At 42.9% G+C, this 18402-nt stretch overlaps 1 protein-coding gene across 4 annotated transcripts in view; it reads left to right on the top strand.

Annotated features, from left to right (window-relative positions):
- Dscam (DS cell adhesion molecule) overlaps positions 1–18402 on the top strand; it is a 559889-nt gene that overhangs the window by 123034 nt on the left and 418453 nt on the right. For all 4 annotated transcript variants that reach the window (XM_076943217.1, XM_076943216.1, XM_076943218.1 and 1 more), the window contains exon 3: positions 7118–7264. In XM_076943217.1, the coding sequence (XP_076799332.1) occupies positions 7118–7264 (147 nt within the window). The remainder of the gene's footprint in view (positions 1–7117; positions 7265–18402) is intronic.

Below are 18402 nucleotides of genomic sequence, written 5' to 3'. Positions count from 1 at the left end.
CTCAACATTCACACACATTCATGAATACACACACTCACAAATACACACACACATTCATTTAAACAATTTTTTAAATTTAGACAATTTAAAAATACTATTTACAATAGAATCACAGCCAAGAAATACTTAGAAATAAATCTCACTCCAGCTAAAAGAGACAGAAATCGAAAGGAGAAATACAAGTTTTCCATGAGCCGGAGGTTCATTGTTAAGAGGTTGCTTCTTTCCAAAATGTCTGTGAATTCAAGAAAAGCCCCAAGAAGCCCAGAAGGCTTTTGAAATATAAAAATCAATAAGTTGATTCTAAAACTTACAGAGAAACATAAAGGATATAGAATAATAGTCAATAATCTTTAAAAATTAACAATTACTCAGGACTGCCAACACCATTCGTTTAAATATTATTGTATAGATAATGCTTATATACAGGACTGCCAACACCATTCGTTTAAATATTATTGTATAGATAATGCTTATATACACAAATAGTATAGCAGAATAGAGTTTATATCTAAATATATATGGATATCAGAAACTGACAGAAGATTCTCAGGTAATGTAGTGGACAAAAGATAGTTGTCTCAATAATGAGGCTGATAAAATTGTATATCCATACATTAAAAGTTAAGTTTGACTCAGGCTTTAAACATATGTTCAAATAAACTCAAAGTAATTCCTGGATATAAATATCAAGCAGCAGTTTCTGGATAAAGATGGCAAGAAATTCATGTAGTCTTGTGTGAAAGATTTCTTATATGTGATATTACCTATTATGTAGTCTGTAATAGAACAAATTGGTACATTGGATTCTATTAAAGCTTAAGACTTCTGCCTCACTGTAGACAGTGTTAAGGCCATAGAAGCCAAAACTTAGCCTGAAAGGAGCAACTTCTAAAACATACTTCTGTTAAATCATTATTATTACCAAATATAATTAAGTATAAAATAAGTATAAAACAAAGAAAAGCTAAAATTGAAGATAAATAAAATACATAAAATACCAAAGGAAGCATATAATGAAGGCTTGGAGCCTCTCTCAATGCAGGATTGGTTTTCCAGCTGCTCTCCACTCAGTGTCTGGTCCCTTGGTGTCCCTTTAGGCTGCATTTCTCTGCCCCGTCTAGTGACCATGACTATTTCTCTGACCTCTGGTGTCTTGAGCTATACCTGCCTTCCTTTCCCAGATGTCCCCATAGTCACTGAAGCCCTCCCAGTGGAGACCTGGACAGAGATGTAGCTTCTAGTTCAAATGCCAAGAATATCCTAGCAAGGGCCTTGGGATTTCCTAGCTGTTCCCGAGTGGGCAGCGCCACAGCGGAGAATGGGAGACTAGCTGTCCCATCAGGAACTGGACACAGATGATCATGCCAGCAGGTAGTAAACTGTCAGGATTGGGAATCTCACAGTTGGTGTGGGACAAAGGCTCTGGGTACTTTTGAGAGTCCATCTTTATCTTGTGATTGTCACTGTATTTTCAGGAGTAACAAATAAAAAACAGGGTGAGAGACAGACCACAAAAGAAAGAAAATAGTACACTTTAATATCATTATGTTTTAAAAATACTGATTTTACTTACATCCACGTGTCTGTATGACTCTGTATGTGAGTATGTGCATGTGTGCACAGGCCTGTAGAGGCCAGAGGAGATCGTCAGATTCTCTAGAGCTGGTGCTACAGGTGTGAGCTGTCATGCAGGTACTGAGAACTGAACATGAGTCCTCTGGAAGAGCAGCCAATGTGCTTCATTGCTGAGCCAAACTTCCAGCCCTTAGACTTTAACATCTTTTAGCTGAACCCAAAATTTAATTTTTCTCTTGGTCCCAGAAATTGTCTAGTTGACCTTAGCCAAACCTTGAATTAAATTAATTTTCACACCAAGACAGGCTATTTTAAAATCATGTTTTAAAAGGTGCTGCCTGTTAGAGACATATGTCAGCAAGAGAGGGAGAGATACTCCAGCTATACATTCTATTGCCTTTGGGTAATCACTAAAGTCTCTTCCTTCTGACCTCTAACTCCACACCTCATGCAACTGACAGAGGAAGACCCGAGAGAAACTGCAATGGAGGTGTGGAAAAGCTTGGTCCAGATCTGTAGCATCTGTACTAGTTCCTCTGAGCTTGAACCTGCAGCCTTTGGAGGACTGCTTAGTGATTGGCACCATGGCATGCAAACTGCTGTCCTGAGAATAAAATTTCAGGTCCAGCACTGAGCCTTTGCTGGGACCTACTCTGCAAAGATATGGGAGGGATTTTGGACTGCCAAGGGGATGGGGGTAGGGACTCCACTGAAAGGCCATGCTTGTATACCTCCTTTCCCTGGATTCTCTATGTCTTTCTCCCCCAAAGCTTTTCTGGGTCATGTCCTTAACCCTAAATCTCTTGGAGCTCTTTTAGGGAAAACCCAATACAGAATATCTAGTTATCCATAGACTTGGCTGCCCAGGTCACTGGGGCTGATACGGGGACAACTATATTCACTGAGCATTTGCTATGTGCCTTGTGAGAAATAGCTACAATGGTAAGTGTGTGTCTGTGTGTGTCTCTGTGTGTGTTTGAGTGATGTGCATATGTGTGTGTGATGTATATGTGTGACGTGTATGTATGTGTGATGTATATATGTGTGATGTGTGTATATGTGATGTATGTATGTGTGTATGTGTATATGTGTATATGTGTGTGTTTGTATGTGTATATGTATGTGATGTGTGTATGTTAGTGATGTGTGGGCCAGGATCATAGGGTGTTGCTGTGAAAGACCTGAATATGTATTTTTGGGAGGGTTGTGGAAGGACTCTAGAATTTCAGGCTGGAAAAGCCATTGAGCATTCAAACTTCGATGAGGAGTCTTTTGGGAATGCGGAAGATTACAATGTTAAGAGAAATTCAGAAGATGGAGTCCTTGAGTACGAAGTTCCAGAGGGAAGTTTAAGAGTCACTAAAAGATGATCAGAACTATTACATAGTTTGACTTAAGAATCTGATTCTGGTCAGCTAGGACTGAAGAGTCAGCCATGATTAACAAGAGACAAGGGACCAGGATCTCTGAAATGAAACCTTTTTTTTTTTTTTTTTTTTTTTTTTTTTTTTTTTTGTTACTGGGACAATCAATGCTGGTCAGCTGGAACCGAGGAATTAGCAGTGGTTAAGAAGAGAACCAGCATCTCTGAGCTGAAATCTTCTGGGGAGTGTTTCCTCAGAGCCAGTACATAGAAGCTGTGTTTCAGAGGCAGTCAAGGTTGTACCTCAAGCTAGCAACCAAACCTGGTAGTGTCAGAGTCACGCAGGTGGTGCTAGTTTTGAAAGCATGAAGAGGTCATGGAGATCAGCTGAGGCTTGGCACTGTGAGAGGCCAAGAGAAGGCATTGGTGAAGTGTAGCCTCAGTGGCAGTTCAAGGCCCAGAATTAAAGGGGTTACACAGGGAAGTTGAGGCATGCACCATGAAAAGAGGCCACTGGTGAGGGTGTAGCCCAGTTACAATGCCAGGAGTTTGGAACTGCTGCTACCATGGGATAGCCACCAAGAACAGCCAGTAACCATGAAGGCTGCCTGGAAGACAAGCTGTGTGTACTGCAGTGGGTGGAGCAATAGACTGGAGCACAGAAGCTTGTGAATGAATCACAGACACTGGACATTGAATTACACAGTTGGAGTTTGGTTTCGCTTTGATTTGGTTGTGACTGTGCCCTGGTTCTTCCCCCTTGAAGTAAGAAAGTATTAAATTTATTTTTGGTTTTATAGGAGCCCACAGTTGTGAGACTTTAAACATTTATGAAGAAGATTTTTGATTTATACTGAGACTTTGGATTTTAAAAGAAAAAAAAACTTTTGAAGTCTTTGAATTTGTAAGGCTGTGGGACATTATCAGTCTGTAAAAATGTTGTATATTGTGATTTTTTTTTATTAGTGGGAATGAGCAAGAAAGGAAAGGTTGTGGGTTAACAATGATATGTTTGTGCATCAAGCTGACAAGCGGTCAATTGTACTGGCTAGATTTATGTTAACCTGACACAAACTATAGTCATCTGAGAGGAGGAAACTTGATTGAGAAAATGCCTCCATAAGATCAGGCTATAGGCAAGCCTGTAGGCATTTTTTAAATTAGTTATTGATGGGAGAGGGCCCAGCCCTCCATTGTGGTTGTGGGTGATGCCACCCCTGGGATGGTAGTCCTAGATGCTGGAACAAAGCAGACTGAGCAAGCCAGTAAGCAGCACCCCTCTATGGCCTCTGCATCAGCTCCTGCCTCCTACTTGTATTCCTGTCTTGGCTTCTTTCAGTGATGAACTACAGTGTGGAAGTGTAACCCTTTCCTCTCCAAGCTGCTTTGGTCATGGTGTTTCATCATAGCAACAGTAATCCCAGCTAAGACATGCAGGCTGTGAAGATGCTGCCTGTATCTCCTTGGTAGCATTTACCTTTTCTGGGGTGACATGGAATTAGGTTCCTTTACTTGATTTCTGGTAAACATCTCCATGTGTGAGGTGTGAGGTGTGAGGTGTGAGGTGTGAGGTGTGAGGTGTGAGGTGTGAGGTGTGAGGTGTGAGATGTGAGCTATGAGGTGTGAGCTGTGGGGTGTGAGGTGTGAGCTGTGAGGTGTGAGCTGTGGGGTGTGAGCTGTGAGCTGTGAGGTGTGAGCTGTGGGGTGTGAGGTGTGAGCTGTGAGGTGTGAGCTGTGGGGTGTGAGGTATGAACTGTGGGGTGTGAATCAGAGTGTCCTGGAGGTTTGAAGAAGTGGCTTGATTCCAGAGCACAGCAAGACAGGAGACTCAGAGACCCTGCAGGCTCTCAGGAGCCCCAGCCTCTCTACTTATTGCCTATCTCCTCTTTCTCTTCCATACTCACCCCTATCCTCTCTTCTGCCTGCTGCTCTCCCAATGCCTGAGTTCTCCTTCATTACTGAGTTATATCCGTTCTCTTTTCTCTATAGTCCCTTTCCAACAAGTTGGGAAATGAGACCTCAGCTCTCCTCTGGGTCTAGGCATTTGCCTACACCAAGTCATCCCCTCCCTTGGCCACAATGATGTTTTCTGAGGACAAGCTTTTGGTTCCCCTCCTCTCATTGTGCCCCATGGACCTCTTGTGGAAGTCGAGAGCTTGATATGCTACCTAGAGCCTCAGCTTACACTTAAAGCAGGTGAAGGATCTCATGAGAGTCTTCAAGTTGGAAGGATCCATCTGGCTGAGACAGGGATCAAGAAATTTTCCAAGTTGAGGGGAGGAAAACCAAATGTGAATGTCAAAAAAGAGAACTGTGGCTTACAAAATAAAACAAATGTTGACATGGGAAGGGGACCAGTGAGGAGGTCCAGAAATGGTGGGGGTGGGAGTGGGGAATAAAGAAGGGTGTGGCAGAGAATAAAGGGAAAGGAGAATGTGCCAATACCCTTGAGAAACAAACTGTACAAGGAAATGATTGTGAGACACGTGTCATTGATACTGGGTCTTCTGTGAAGACTCTCAGCATGCCACTGCTGGCCTCCCCAGCACTCCCCTTTCAGAGACCATCCTCTTCTGCCCATTGGACACCCCGTTGGAAGGCATTCTCTTTCTCTTCACTGAGGTGTTAGCCTCTCAAAAACAATCATCCTCATTACCATTTTTCTTGGTCTATATTTGTCCACCGGGTGACATCCTTCTGGAAGCTGATTGAATGGTAGGGTGTTCCACTGCCTATCTAGAAAATTGCAGACTTGGCATAAAGGCCTTGAAGGTGCCTTGATTTAAAATTTGGGGAATAAAGTTGGTGCAAATAGTTGGGCTTATCAACATCACCACCACCACCACCACCATCACCATCAACATCACCACCACCATCACCACCACCACCATCAACATCAACATCACCACCACCATCACCACCACCACCATCACCACCACCACCACCATCACCATCATCATCATCTCTTCATTATCTTGGAGACAGAGATTGGGTTTGTTCAGTGTTGGAGATTTTGGTCAGGTAGTTGACCTATTCTGCTCAGGAGACACAAACCTGCCTCAGTACCCACCTAGCCCTAGGCAGGAGGTCACCTGCTTGGTGAAGGTGGAGCTGGGGCTTTCCTCTGCCTTGTAGGTAATGATGGGCAGGACAAGGATTTGGACTCAGGTAGTTGGGCATTCTGGGTGGACACTGAGTGCCCCATGAACCCTAATGTGGCAAAACTTCATGGGTGTCCCTATGGACTGTTTCTGGAATATTTCTGTTATTGGGAGTATTTGGAGAGTTCTCAGAACAGTGATGATTTTCCACACGTTTTAAGCATCTTTAAAGGGTTTATGTGTAAAGAATTATTTTTCTTGTTCTGTTGTTTTTGATTATCTCTTCTGTCTCTCTCTTTCCCTTCCCCCCTCTCTCTTTCTCTCTTTCTCTCTCATGTGTGTGTATGATGACATGCACAGGGGTAGGGAGAGTGTGGGGTGGAGTCTCCATGTTCATGTGCATGGGTACAGGCATGTATGTGTCATAGCATGCATGTGGAGGTCAGAGAGAACTGTGTATCTCTCCTCACTGTCCATCTTGCTTGAGTCTGGCCTCTTGTCACTTTACACATCAGGCTGATAGGCCTGTAGCTTCTGGGGATCCTTCTGTTTCCACCTCCCATCTGTGCTTAGGAGCACCAGGACTATAGACATGTGTGCCATTTTGGCTTGCTGTTCTGAGGATTTGAACTCAGATCTTTACACTTGCAGAGTAAGCGTTTTACCCACTGTCATTTCCCCAGCCTGAATTTCTTGAGTTTTGTAGTCATTTCCTTTTCTAACAGATTTATTCCTCCATCTTTGGAGGAATAAGAGAAGCTAATCCCTAGAGCCCATCCCTCCTCCTCTGAGAGACTTATGTATCCCCCTTGCCTTCTGATGCCTTAAAGGTCCAGCTCAATGTCTTAGGTTAAACTCTTTCCTTTAGAGCAGGGTGCAGTGTATCGCTAATGAAGTGGATGTTTAGTTAGGTCATGAAAGACAGAAGAATATGTTTGCTGATTTCTTTCCAGTGTCTGTGCTCTGCAATTGCTATCTGTGTGTCATGCCCTGTTTGCATTAGAACGATATCTTCTTGGCAAGAATGGTCTTATTTTTTATGACTCTTACCAAGGGTCCTCTCTCTGCCTTTCAGTTTTACGGGAGCCCTATACAGTCCGTGTGGAGGACCAGAAAACCATGAGAGGCAATGTTGCGGTGTTCAAGTGCATTATCCCCTCCTCGGTGGAGGCGTACGTCACTGTCGTCTCATGGGAGAAAGACACGGTTTCACTTGTCTCAGGTAGGCTGAGCGCCACTGTACATCATGAGGCTGCTTAGAGGTAGGAATGGGCCTCCATTTCTGTATGATATAAGGAAGGACACCTGGTATGATTATATCAAAGGGTGAGATTACCTGGGTTGACTCCATATTACAAATATGCCTGGTGGCATGCTTATGGTGTGGTCACCATACCTGCTGGTATATAGTGGTCCCATCTCCAAACTCATTAAGGAGTTGACTGATGAAGGGATGTTAGTCACATGTGCCATGCACATAGCCCCAACTTGTATGGGAAAATTGAGGTCTTATTTCTGCATCCAAAATCAGGTAAGTTGAGTACTGTGTCCCTGAGACACTTCATTGGTGCACAGTGTGTTGTGATGTTCAGGTATGCTGATATTCTGGGACTGTGGTATGGAAACAGAGCATTGGTTTCTGTTCGGTGTTCTGCTGGTCCTTTCAAATGTCATACCGCTGACCTTGAACTAGCCGTTTCTACTGAGAATCTATGTTCTGATCAGAAGCATATGGTGGTATGGTAGAACTCCTCATCCTGTATTGGGTGTCTAGAAAATGCAAGCCAGCTCAGTCTGTTGGGAGATCACAGTATATCCACCACCACCAGTATTGATGTTGGCTTTTTGCCTGTGCTCTAGACCTGGAAAGGCCACCTGGGTAAAATGATCTGGTTTTCTCTCTTGTGTTTCCTTCCATATTGACTTCTGGTGTCTTAAAATTGTGTTTCTTTGGGGAAATGTTCATGCATGGTGCATTGTGATGTTCAGGAAAGAACTTTGTTCTTAGTAGTCTCTGTGAACTAGGGCAAGAGGCTGCAGAAGTGTGCATGTATGCACACATGCATACACATATGCATATGTGCACATATATACATACATACACTTTATACATATAACACACACACACATACACACACACACACACGTGGGTCCTGGTTCTGGAAAGCTTCTCATGAAGATCTCTGGCCAGGCCAGGTGCTGGGGTTCAGGTCAAGGGGATCGAATGTAGCAGGAAGGGGGAATCGCCTCTGCTGCCTCTGCTCCTCTGTCACCACCCAGTCACTCCCAGGTTATGCACCTATTGCTCTCGCTGAGCTGGTCTGGGCTGAGCTGATGAGAAGCCCGCTAGCTAGCAAGGAGCACGGAAAGGGTCCTGAAGGCACTTCAGAAGACCAGATCTCTTCCCAAGTGTTACAGCTCTTGTGACAGAAACTCTTGGACAACAGGATGATTCTTGCATACCTTTACTTCTCCTGAATAGGGTTCTTATATACAGTTTTGGGGTGGGTCAGGGTCTGGTAGCAAGTAACTCCTATTAGCTTGGTCTGAGAGCTTGGAGATACCTCATCTACATGTGGGAGAAACAGAGGCACAGTTCCTATGTGACTGATGGTCATAGACCCCTCTGTGGGAGGGGCTGTGGAGGTCTGAAGCTGAGTGAGAGGCACTAGGAGGCCCAGGAGTACTGCCAAACTCCTACCATCCCTTTAGGGTCTCTGGGGTTCGAAGCAGACTCAACTGGGTACCCCACTGCCTCTCACAGCCCACCCCCCCCCACACACACACGTTATTCACTCTCTAGTGCTGTCCCTGGTAGCTATGGTGTCCTGCATAAGAAACAATCTGCAGCTCAGCCATTTGTGAAGATGCTTTGTTTTTGTTTCTGCTTCTTAATTACCTGGATGAAGTCTGTCACCTGTCACTTCATGTAAAGCAGCCACTTAAAAGACCCTAATGAAAATGAAGGTATGTCATCCTGAAAATATGTCAAAGAACTACAGGACAGACCAGTAGTTTTAGGTAGTTAGTTAGTTAGTTTATTAATTTTTATGCTGCCTTTTCTGTTGGTTGGTTTTCTTTGCTGGGGATTGAGCACAGACCTCTCTTGTGCTCGGTAACCATTCTGCCACACAGCTCCATCTCCAGACCTTTTGTGATTTTCATTTTGAGAAGAACCACTTTAGGTTAATCCTGGGTGGCCTTGAATTTGCAATCCTCCTGCCTCAGCCTCTTGAATAGCTGGGATGACAGGGTTTTGACACAAAGTCTGACTTTAGTAGTGACCTAGAGAGAAGATGAGACCCTCATACCTCAGGGTATGGTAAGTTCTTGAGGCAATGCTGATCAATCATATAATCTGTTATGGCCTGAAAGATGCTGAGTTTCCAAAGTGGACATGGTTGTGATATTGAGAATAAATGCTTGCTCTACATGGCTGCATTCATGGCTTTTACCTCTTCTCTTAGGGGTCTATGTGGCAAATGGGGATATACTGAGACAATTATTTATTTGTGAAATGTTGAAGAAAAGGGGCCTTCACATTGACATAGCTAAGCAGAGAGCATCCTGGGAGAGAACGGACCCCATGTGACATGACTAGGTGTTACATATCCCTGAAGGGAAAGGCTCTTCTCAGTAGGAGAATATTTAGAGCTATGTTCACTGTCACCCTCACTGTGAGGCCTGGACTGAAGGCTATTCCACCATCACATAACAACACATCCAGTTTAGGCCTCAACATCTTCCCTGGAAGAGGGAGAGGTTTACCATGTTACACTTGAGAGTGACACATGTCATCTCAGTTCTTATAAAATTCATCATGGTAGCCACAAATTTAGTAACAAGGTCAGTGAGCCATGGGCCTGAAGGGAGAGAGGGAGAAGTACCATTGGAATGTTACCTTATGAAGGAATCTACCAATAAACAACCGTTTGTTTGTATGACGGCCAGTTGGAGATAGACTGAATCCATCCTGAATCCAACAGACCTTTAATTAGGTTGATGGCCTCAAGGCTCAAGACCTGTGCTAAGCTCTGACAGAAAAGGTGAGAGGGAGTGAAGCTCTGTGACAGGATCTACTGGTGTTTGTGGGCTCCTACAATGGGCCCACTGAGGAAACAAGGCCATGAAGTCACTGTAGGTGACAAAAACAGTATCCAGGGTGCTGCTGGGGGACATAGCCTTGAAGGCCTGGGGCCACTTGAGTTCAGAGCAGCCAAAGTGCTTAAAGTATATGAGCAGCAAGTTTGTTCTTTGGGAATCTTGACTAAGAAAATGGATATTTGTCTTCTACAAATGGGACAGGTTCTCCCCTTACATCTTCTTTGAGACAAGGTCTTTTGTTCACAGCTGCTTTGCTGCTTACTCCAGGCTAGCTCCAAGGATTCTCCCATTTTTACCTCCCATCTCTCGGATGCAGGCGCCTGCAGCCTACTTTATGTGGGTTGGAACTTGGGTCCTCACTCTTGCATTGACAGTGATTTGGTCTCTGAACATCATCTCCCCAACCCCACCAAATTGCTTTTCAATGAAGGGAAATTTAAATAATTGATAGATTTCTACAAGGGGCAACAGAATGCTGGATATCCCACAGCACACTGCTTTTGTTTATTTCGGCTGAGAAAATGAACAAGATGCAGCAGGACTGGTCCAAGGAACTCTGATGGGTCCATCTCATTGAACTTGCTGCATATTGGGCTGTATGAAAACCAAATTCTCTTTGGTGTGGGGGACAGGAATTGGGGTGGTAGAGGCTGGAGGTGGCCTGAGGCCCACTAAGGGACAGATTATGCTTCTTCCTACTGTTGAAGTCCCTAATATCCAGGACACAAATGAGTTCATTTCTTTTGGATTATCTTTGCAAAGAATACTTTGGTGGCTTAAGGGTAGGACTCCTGTAGCTACCTCAAAGATAATAATGTTTGATGCTTCCATTGCTGTCAGTCACCGCCCTCAGACTCTAGTGTAGTGCATAGGGGACTTGAGCTCTATGTACACAGAACAGGTACACATCACAAACCCACATTCTTATAAATATGGCAGACTCTGACCCACTGTCTTCCTACATCACTGAGACAGGAACAGAGATTCATGGGGGCTGCGTGTGTGATTCAATGTCTTTTTGTCATGCAGAGCAGCAAAAGCCTTTTGAATATTAATGTAACCCCATAATCATACAGCAGGTTGGCTTTCACAGTGCATGGAGTCATTGCTGCAGCCAAGAACCCTAAGACACAATCCCAGGGAACAATGGCCATTTTCCTTTGTAAGGTTTGTTCTCAGTGCCCGTTGAGAATTTCCTCACATGCACGGAGGCAGTGATGGGAGGGTCTGGAACTCCGTCTCTGTTTCTGCTGATAAAGTTGTGAGAGTCTCTCCAGGGGCTCAGGCACGCTAACTTCAAAGCCGCAGCCAAGGGGGACCAGATTTGGAAACTGGAAAAAGCAGACACTGAACAGTCCCTGCAGCAGCTGTCTCCCTCTGTAGTGTTCCCTAGCTGGAAACCCTTCTTTAGAAATGACCCAAGAATTTTATCTGATAGGATCCATGAATACAGATCTAAAAGCTGATTCTCTCCCTTCCACATTTGGGATGAAAGAGAGTGGTCTGCTGTCCATTTGGAATTAGAAAGGGCACAGACTAGTGGTTTGCATCAAACCTTTGTGTAAATCTCGGGACAAAACTGTGTCTGGATGTCATAGATAACCCAGGAGGTGACTCTGAGAAGCAACACCTGTTGGCACACCTTGGGGATAGTTTCTGTCCTAAAGAGCTCAGAGAGAGTAGTATATGGATGGTAGGGGAATGGGCAAAGGCTTCAGGTCACGGAAGAAGTTGCCTGGGGAAGTAGGGAAAGTTCTAGAAAATGGTATTATGTAAGAAAGCCTTTGCATTTTAGAGGGGAAGGGAGACTAATTAAAAGATAGGTAGATTAGGAGAGGCTTCTGTTCACCATGTCTTGCCAAGCTGTGCTGAGGGTAGCTTGGATACAATCCATTTTCAATGAAGGAGAGATGCTGGGTCAAGAGCTGTACCATGGTGGGGGTCTAGGGGTGTACATGCATTGTGACTACAAATATAGACTTGGAAAAACAGTTCCCTTCTTGGCACTGAGAGTTTCATTTTACAGCCAGTGCTGAGTGTTTTCAGGGTAGCGGGCTACTTTACTGTTTGGGTTGTTGTCCTGTTGGCAAGCAGAGGAGGTAATGAGGTCACCATTTGGGTGATGTAAGGATGAAGCTGTCATCGGCAAACCTCATGTTTAGCTTCAAATATGCCAGGGAATCACTGTGTGAAAGAAGTGTTAGAGAGGAATGTGTAGGAACCAGTTAAGATTGAGTGGAGCATTCCCAGCCTGGGTTTCACCCATGTATGTCATCTAAGTTCACTTACATTCACTTTTAGCAAACAGGATGCTCATTCACAACACAGAAAATTCAGGGTTCATTGCAGGGACTGGAATCAGAAAGTTTGAGGGGGGTATGGTGTATGTGGCATGCTGGGCCTGCTCCCCAAGAAAGCTCATGACAAGAGAGGGCAGTACTTCCATTTGAAAGCCATTCATTGCATTTAGCTAAGTCTGTTGCTCACTGAACTGGCTGTCTATGTCCCATCTCCCCAAGTATAAATGGAACCGGACAAGTTGTGATTGTACTCAATTTCCTAAGGACCCTGAGTTGGGGCTATGTGTTGTCAGCAGCTGGGTTCAATGTCCTCAAACAAAAAGGAGGTCCAAAGACCCTGAGCAGCAAAGCAGTATGCCATTTCAAGAGGAAGAACTGTAACCTTCATGCTGAAAGTTGTGCATTGCAGAGCAGATTCCCAAACCACAGAAGCGGGAGCACAAGACACAGCCATGGTAGTGCTCTTATGAAAGTAAAAAGAACAGTGAGCGAGCAGATTTAGTCTGAACCAGGGACACCTCAGGCACTAGAGGTGTCCATCTGTGTACACACGTGTATGTTGTTGTATTTGATAAGTGTATGGTGTATGTGTGGGGAGATAGGTGTTGTGTGTGCCACTATGCTGTGTGTGTGAGAAGTACACAAGCATGCTACATGTGGCAACTCTGTGTAAAACTCAGCATGGGATCTTTGTAGCAGTCTCCCACACCTTCCTAATGACTGTTCAGTATTTCCAAGAGAAAATGGCTTTCCTTTGCAGCTCAGAGCACTAACTGGGGATACAGGGACAGGTGTCTCTCTGGTTTTAGCTTCAGTGTCCTCAAGTGGGCACTCATGGCTTCACAGGCCCATCCGCAATAAAGAACAGGAGGCTGGGGACTGAAGCTCTATGCTTATCTCCCTTCTTAATCTTGGCTGTCTGAGTTACTCTCTTTTCAGACATCATCTCCCAGGGTACTCTATGTATGTGTCAAGGATCCCCAAGATCATACCAGCCTTGGTCACTTGCTAGAATTTAGAGGGTTTCTAATACAGTTAGCTGCCACACCCATGCTGAGACTGTTACAAGAGAGAGACTCTGGGGAAGAGTCAGCAGAGAAAAGAAGCACGAGGCTCTGAGAGGATAGCCATACTGGAGCTTCCGTTTCCTCCCCACAAAGTAACACAGGACAAACTAAAGCAGCAGAAATCTGTAACAAAGCTACAGTACATACCACCAATGGGGCCACTGTTAACACTTGTATCATGACATAAACATAAACACATAGACAGTTGCCTGTAAGGTACTTGTTAAAACAGAAAAGCAAAGATAACTCAAGAAGAGTTGTCAAAATGCAAAGGGTACAGAGGTGAATGATCAGGAACCCTGCTCTCATGACATTAAAGCACCAGGATGGTATGAACCGGCAAAGTACATGATTTGTAAAACAAACACTCTTAGACTGACTTAAGTGTTTTCTCAAATATAAATTAGATGGTAGAAGGTTAGCAACAAACTGGCATGAAAGGAAACAGAAGTTTTGCTTTCACTCTCATGGGTGATTCGGAGTTCAGGTCCACAGGAATGTGTAGTGGTACAGATGGTGCAGCAGTTCTTCATGGCATCGCACGTACACATCAACCTTTAGCAACACCTGCATTGCAATCCCATCATGTACTATTCTCACCATCCTACTTCACAGATAAGGAAACTGAGGCCCAGAGAGCTCACATCTAAGTAACACCACCAACTGAGTGACCCGTCATTTATAATGGCAGTGAGTCACAAGGTAAAAATTTATCAACGCAAGAAAGGTATTTACAAGTACAAGAACCAAGCTGGATTTAACTCTGGATGTTTGGTACATTTAGGGTATTTAGTTGTGTTTTGAAGGCAATTGATTAATGTCTTCAGAAGTATGTTATGTAAGGAAAAAGCAAATATACAAAGTTGCCTAAGCAAAGATAATATATTTTTATCATTTAACATTTTATTGATATATGTTTGTACATTTTTCATGAAGTATAATAATCTAATAATAATAAGATTAATATTTAATGATGATCAAACCAGAGACATTTGCATACCCATCATCGTATCTTACATTGTTTTAATGTCTTTATTTAATGTCTTTATTTAGTATTTGCTCACTTTAAACATGTATTTAAGGAATTATGATTCTCTTTACCAACAGTTACCTTCTCTTATTCCTTCTCCCTTTTGTTAAGACCGTTCTCAACAATAAGTCTTCTTTGTGTGTCTCTTTGTGTGTCTCTTTGTGTGTGTGCGTATGTGTGTGTGTGTGTATATATTTGCTTGCATGATCATGAAAGGGAGGTTGTTTATTGAAACATGAAGAAACTTTTTTGTCTTTCCATGCAGTCATTAACTGCAAGTGGCCTCTGAGAGAGGAGCCAGCTCTCATGAACCCTTCCCACATCCAGGATAAAATGTTGATAGATTAAATCTTATACAAAACTTGTGCTGGATACCATAGAGGCTGTGAGGCCATCAGAGCAAAGACAGAAAAGACAGAGACAATGTTTCATAGCATTCTTCCTATCCTCCAGATTTTGCATTCTTTCCCCTCCCCCCTCTTCTGGCATGTTTCCTGACCTTTGTGGGTGATATATATATATATATATATATATATATATATATATATATATATATATTTAGGTCCCAGCATTCAATAATTGCTTATTTTCATCACTTTGACCAATTATGAATCCGTGAATTAATTGTCTGCCACATACTACAAGAAGAAATGTCTTCACCACAGGGGACAGTAGAACTAATAGAAAGATATATAAATAAGTATATAGAAAGCCATTTGATAACATATCCAGTTAGTAAAACCATCATAGTATGAGCCTACATAGGGCCTTTAACATCCCCAGCCACAGGCTTTTTACCATGCTTCAGCACCAGGCAAGAACTCCCTCCTATGGAGCAGGCATCAAATCCAATGAGAAAATGGTTGGTCACCCCCATGGCATGTGTGCCACTTTTGCTTTACAGGCTGCTCTGATGGCATACAGGTTCCAGAGCTAGATAAGAAAGGTGATGGCTTTTCTCCTCCAGAGCCTGAAAGATAAATTTTAATTTTAAGACAATCTCTAATTATTCCTTCCCTACCCCCAAATATAGTAGTATATTGGTGCTGGATACAGAGGATTATTTCAAAATTTTCTAATTATTCTCAATACTTTGAGAACTAGATTTTGGTGTTTTTTTCCTATTTTTTTCCAAAATATGACTCCATATCACCTCTCTAGAGTGCCTTGGTTGACAAATCAAAGGTGTCTTGGGATGTCACAACTGACACCTTCCTTCATGAGAAAAGGTATCACCTAATTGCCAGCATTCATTTTTCTCAAAGTAAACACTGTCTCTTTTATTTTCCTGAAATGCTTTTTTTTTTTTTTTTTTTTGTCTTACCCCTTTCAGTTTTACACTGCAGCATGTATTAAGTCACAGCATAGAGGACTTGGTTAGCATTCATGAAGCCCTGGGTTTTATTCCTAGAACTACATGAATTATGTGTGGCGGCACACACCAGAACTTGGAAGTAGAACAGGAGAATCAGGAGTTCAAGATCATCCTGGGATACAGAGTGAGTTAGAGATAGCCTAAGATACTTGAATTTTTGACTCAAAGCACAGCCCAAGCCACAGGAACCTGGATACATACCAAGGTCTTTAAGAGACATATCAAGGCATTGTTACATGTAGTGGACCCACAGCCATGTCTTCATGGCCTAGGCTGCACCTGTCACTCCATCTAAGCAATAGATGCCTCTGCATGTATGACGTTTGCATGTAGATACATGTCATGTCACACTGTGATGGATATTTCATACCCAGTAATGATTATGGGTATTAAAATTGTAGGATGTTGATGGAAGAACAAAAGACCAACTTTGTGGCTTGGGAAAGGTAGACAGGATAAGGTCACATGGTGAAAGAAGTAAAGGGGACAGGTGTGTAACCAATGGGATGCCCGTGAGCCCCAGTGAGAATGTAGATGGTTTCAGAGTACCCTCCCAACTAACTGCAGGACCATGCTTGTGCTGGAATGCTGTGTGAAGCTGGGGAGCTATCCAGAAGGTCCAAATCACCTAAGCTTTGCGTTCAGAGCAAGGCACAGCCAGGGCCACTGTGTATGTTTCTCTTCTTGTCATTTTATTTTACTTAAAATTATTTCATGACCTTAATGTAACCATGTGGGATGGGTGTGACACCATTATAATCATGGTCACTTTTCACGAATCACATGATCTATTTACAAAGGGCATAAGTGTGATAGAGAAGTACCAGTGCATTTAGTGTTGGTAAGCCTCCTGTACTGAGAGGACCACAGAGACAAGTGGCTTGAAAGCTATTTCTTTAAAAGTTCAGTGAAAGCCACATGCAGCTTACTGAGTGGCTTTTGAAATAGACTTATAACTCAGAGCTTGCTTCAACATCAAATGTTTGTATTATCCTTTGATACAAATAGAATGTGTACTTTTAGATACAAATTGAGTGCCTATGCATTCAAATGTTTTTCTGTTTCTGGAGAGAGAATATGTGCACATGTGAATAGGCACATGTGTATACATGTGTATGGTGTATACATGCATGTTCATGTGTGAATGATACTCATGTATGTATACATAGGGCACTCATAGTCTTGGTCCTCTGTAGGTGCTGTAACACATTAGTCTGGACTGGTTAATATAAAGAATAAGAATTATTTCTTATAGTCCTAGAGAATCTAAGATCAAGGTGCTGGGTAGTTTTACCTAGCAAGGCACCCTTTTGATCACAGTTGTCTTCTTGTTTCTTTGTAGGATATGAAGGGGAAGGGGCCCCTCTGAAGATTTTTACGAGGACTCTAATTCGGTACTCATGATCAAATCTTTTTCCCTGGGTTCCACCTCTGCTTAGGTTTCATCTTAGGGATTTGGAAGCACACAGATGAATTGACTCTGTGATAGATGGAAGCTTTCTTAGGTGAATGTTTTTTTGAGTTTGCTTTGTATGAGGGATGCGTGGGCAAGTAATGAGTTTGACAGAATGGTGGCTTGTTAAATAACCAACAAGCACCCAAATGTCATGACCCTTCGGCCTTCTGTGCTTCTCTTCTGCTGGGCCACTCCTTGGCATTACCCCCTCTTCACTCCTGAATAGACTGTGCAGAGATTCATGCTCAGGGAACCCTTGCATTAAGAGGACAAATACATCCTTTTGTTTTCAGCTAAACTGCCTGTGAGCCTTCCTTGTTCTCTTCATTTCTCCTTTGCTCTTGATTTCTGCTCATTTTCTGCAGCGTCCCTTTGTCCTTCTGTGACTACAGCACCTCTTGTGACAATTGTTTTTATACCAGGAAAAGAAAGGTTTTTATGAAGAGTTTTCATGGAGTCATTTTCAGACCACAGATAATATTAGGAGAGAAAAGAGTACTGTGCACCCCCATGCCTTAATTAGATGGTGACATTTTCAGTTCTCAGCACTGCTATCCCTTTGAATTGAAACCCTATCATTGAAAAAGCCAAATGAACTTGAAATTGAGCAGGGCCTTTTTCCAGAAGGGAATATAGCCAGGCCAGATTCCTTGGTGGCGTGCCAGAGGGCACACGGACCAGGTTTGCATGATGTGTCTCTGCAGTGATGGTTTCCAAGTGAAGAGGGTTCTTTAAACAGCTTTGTCCAACATTCAAGATTTGCAAGATGCCTGTTTTTTATATTCTCAGTAAAAATAATGAAACACTGAAGAAAGTGTGTCCCAGCCTTGCAGGTCATATTTACATTATCTACAAGGATTTCCTGGATATGTGAGTAATATTATATTTGCCACTAAGCCAGGAAAAATAAGTGTTGTGTGTATACATGCATATACAAAACACACATACAAACACACATGCATACATATATAAACACACAAAAACACACATAGTATATACATATAAAAGTGCACAAACACACACACATA

Source organism: Arvicanthis niloticus, chromosome 12 (assembly GCF_011762505.2).
Source record: "Arvicanthis niloticus isolate mArvNil1 chromosome 12, mArvNil1.pat.X, whole genome shotgun sequence".
Taxonomy (NCBI): domain Eukaryota; kingdom Metazoa; phylum Chordata; class Mammalia; order Rodentia; family Muridae; genus Arvicanthis; species Arvicanthis niloticus.
This window is presented reverse-complemented; position numbering and strand designations above follow the sequence as displayed.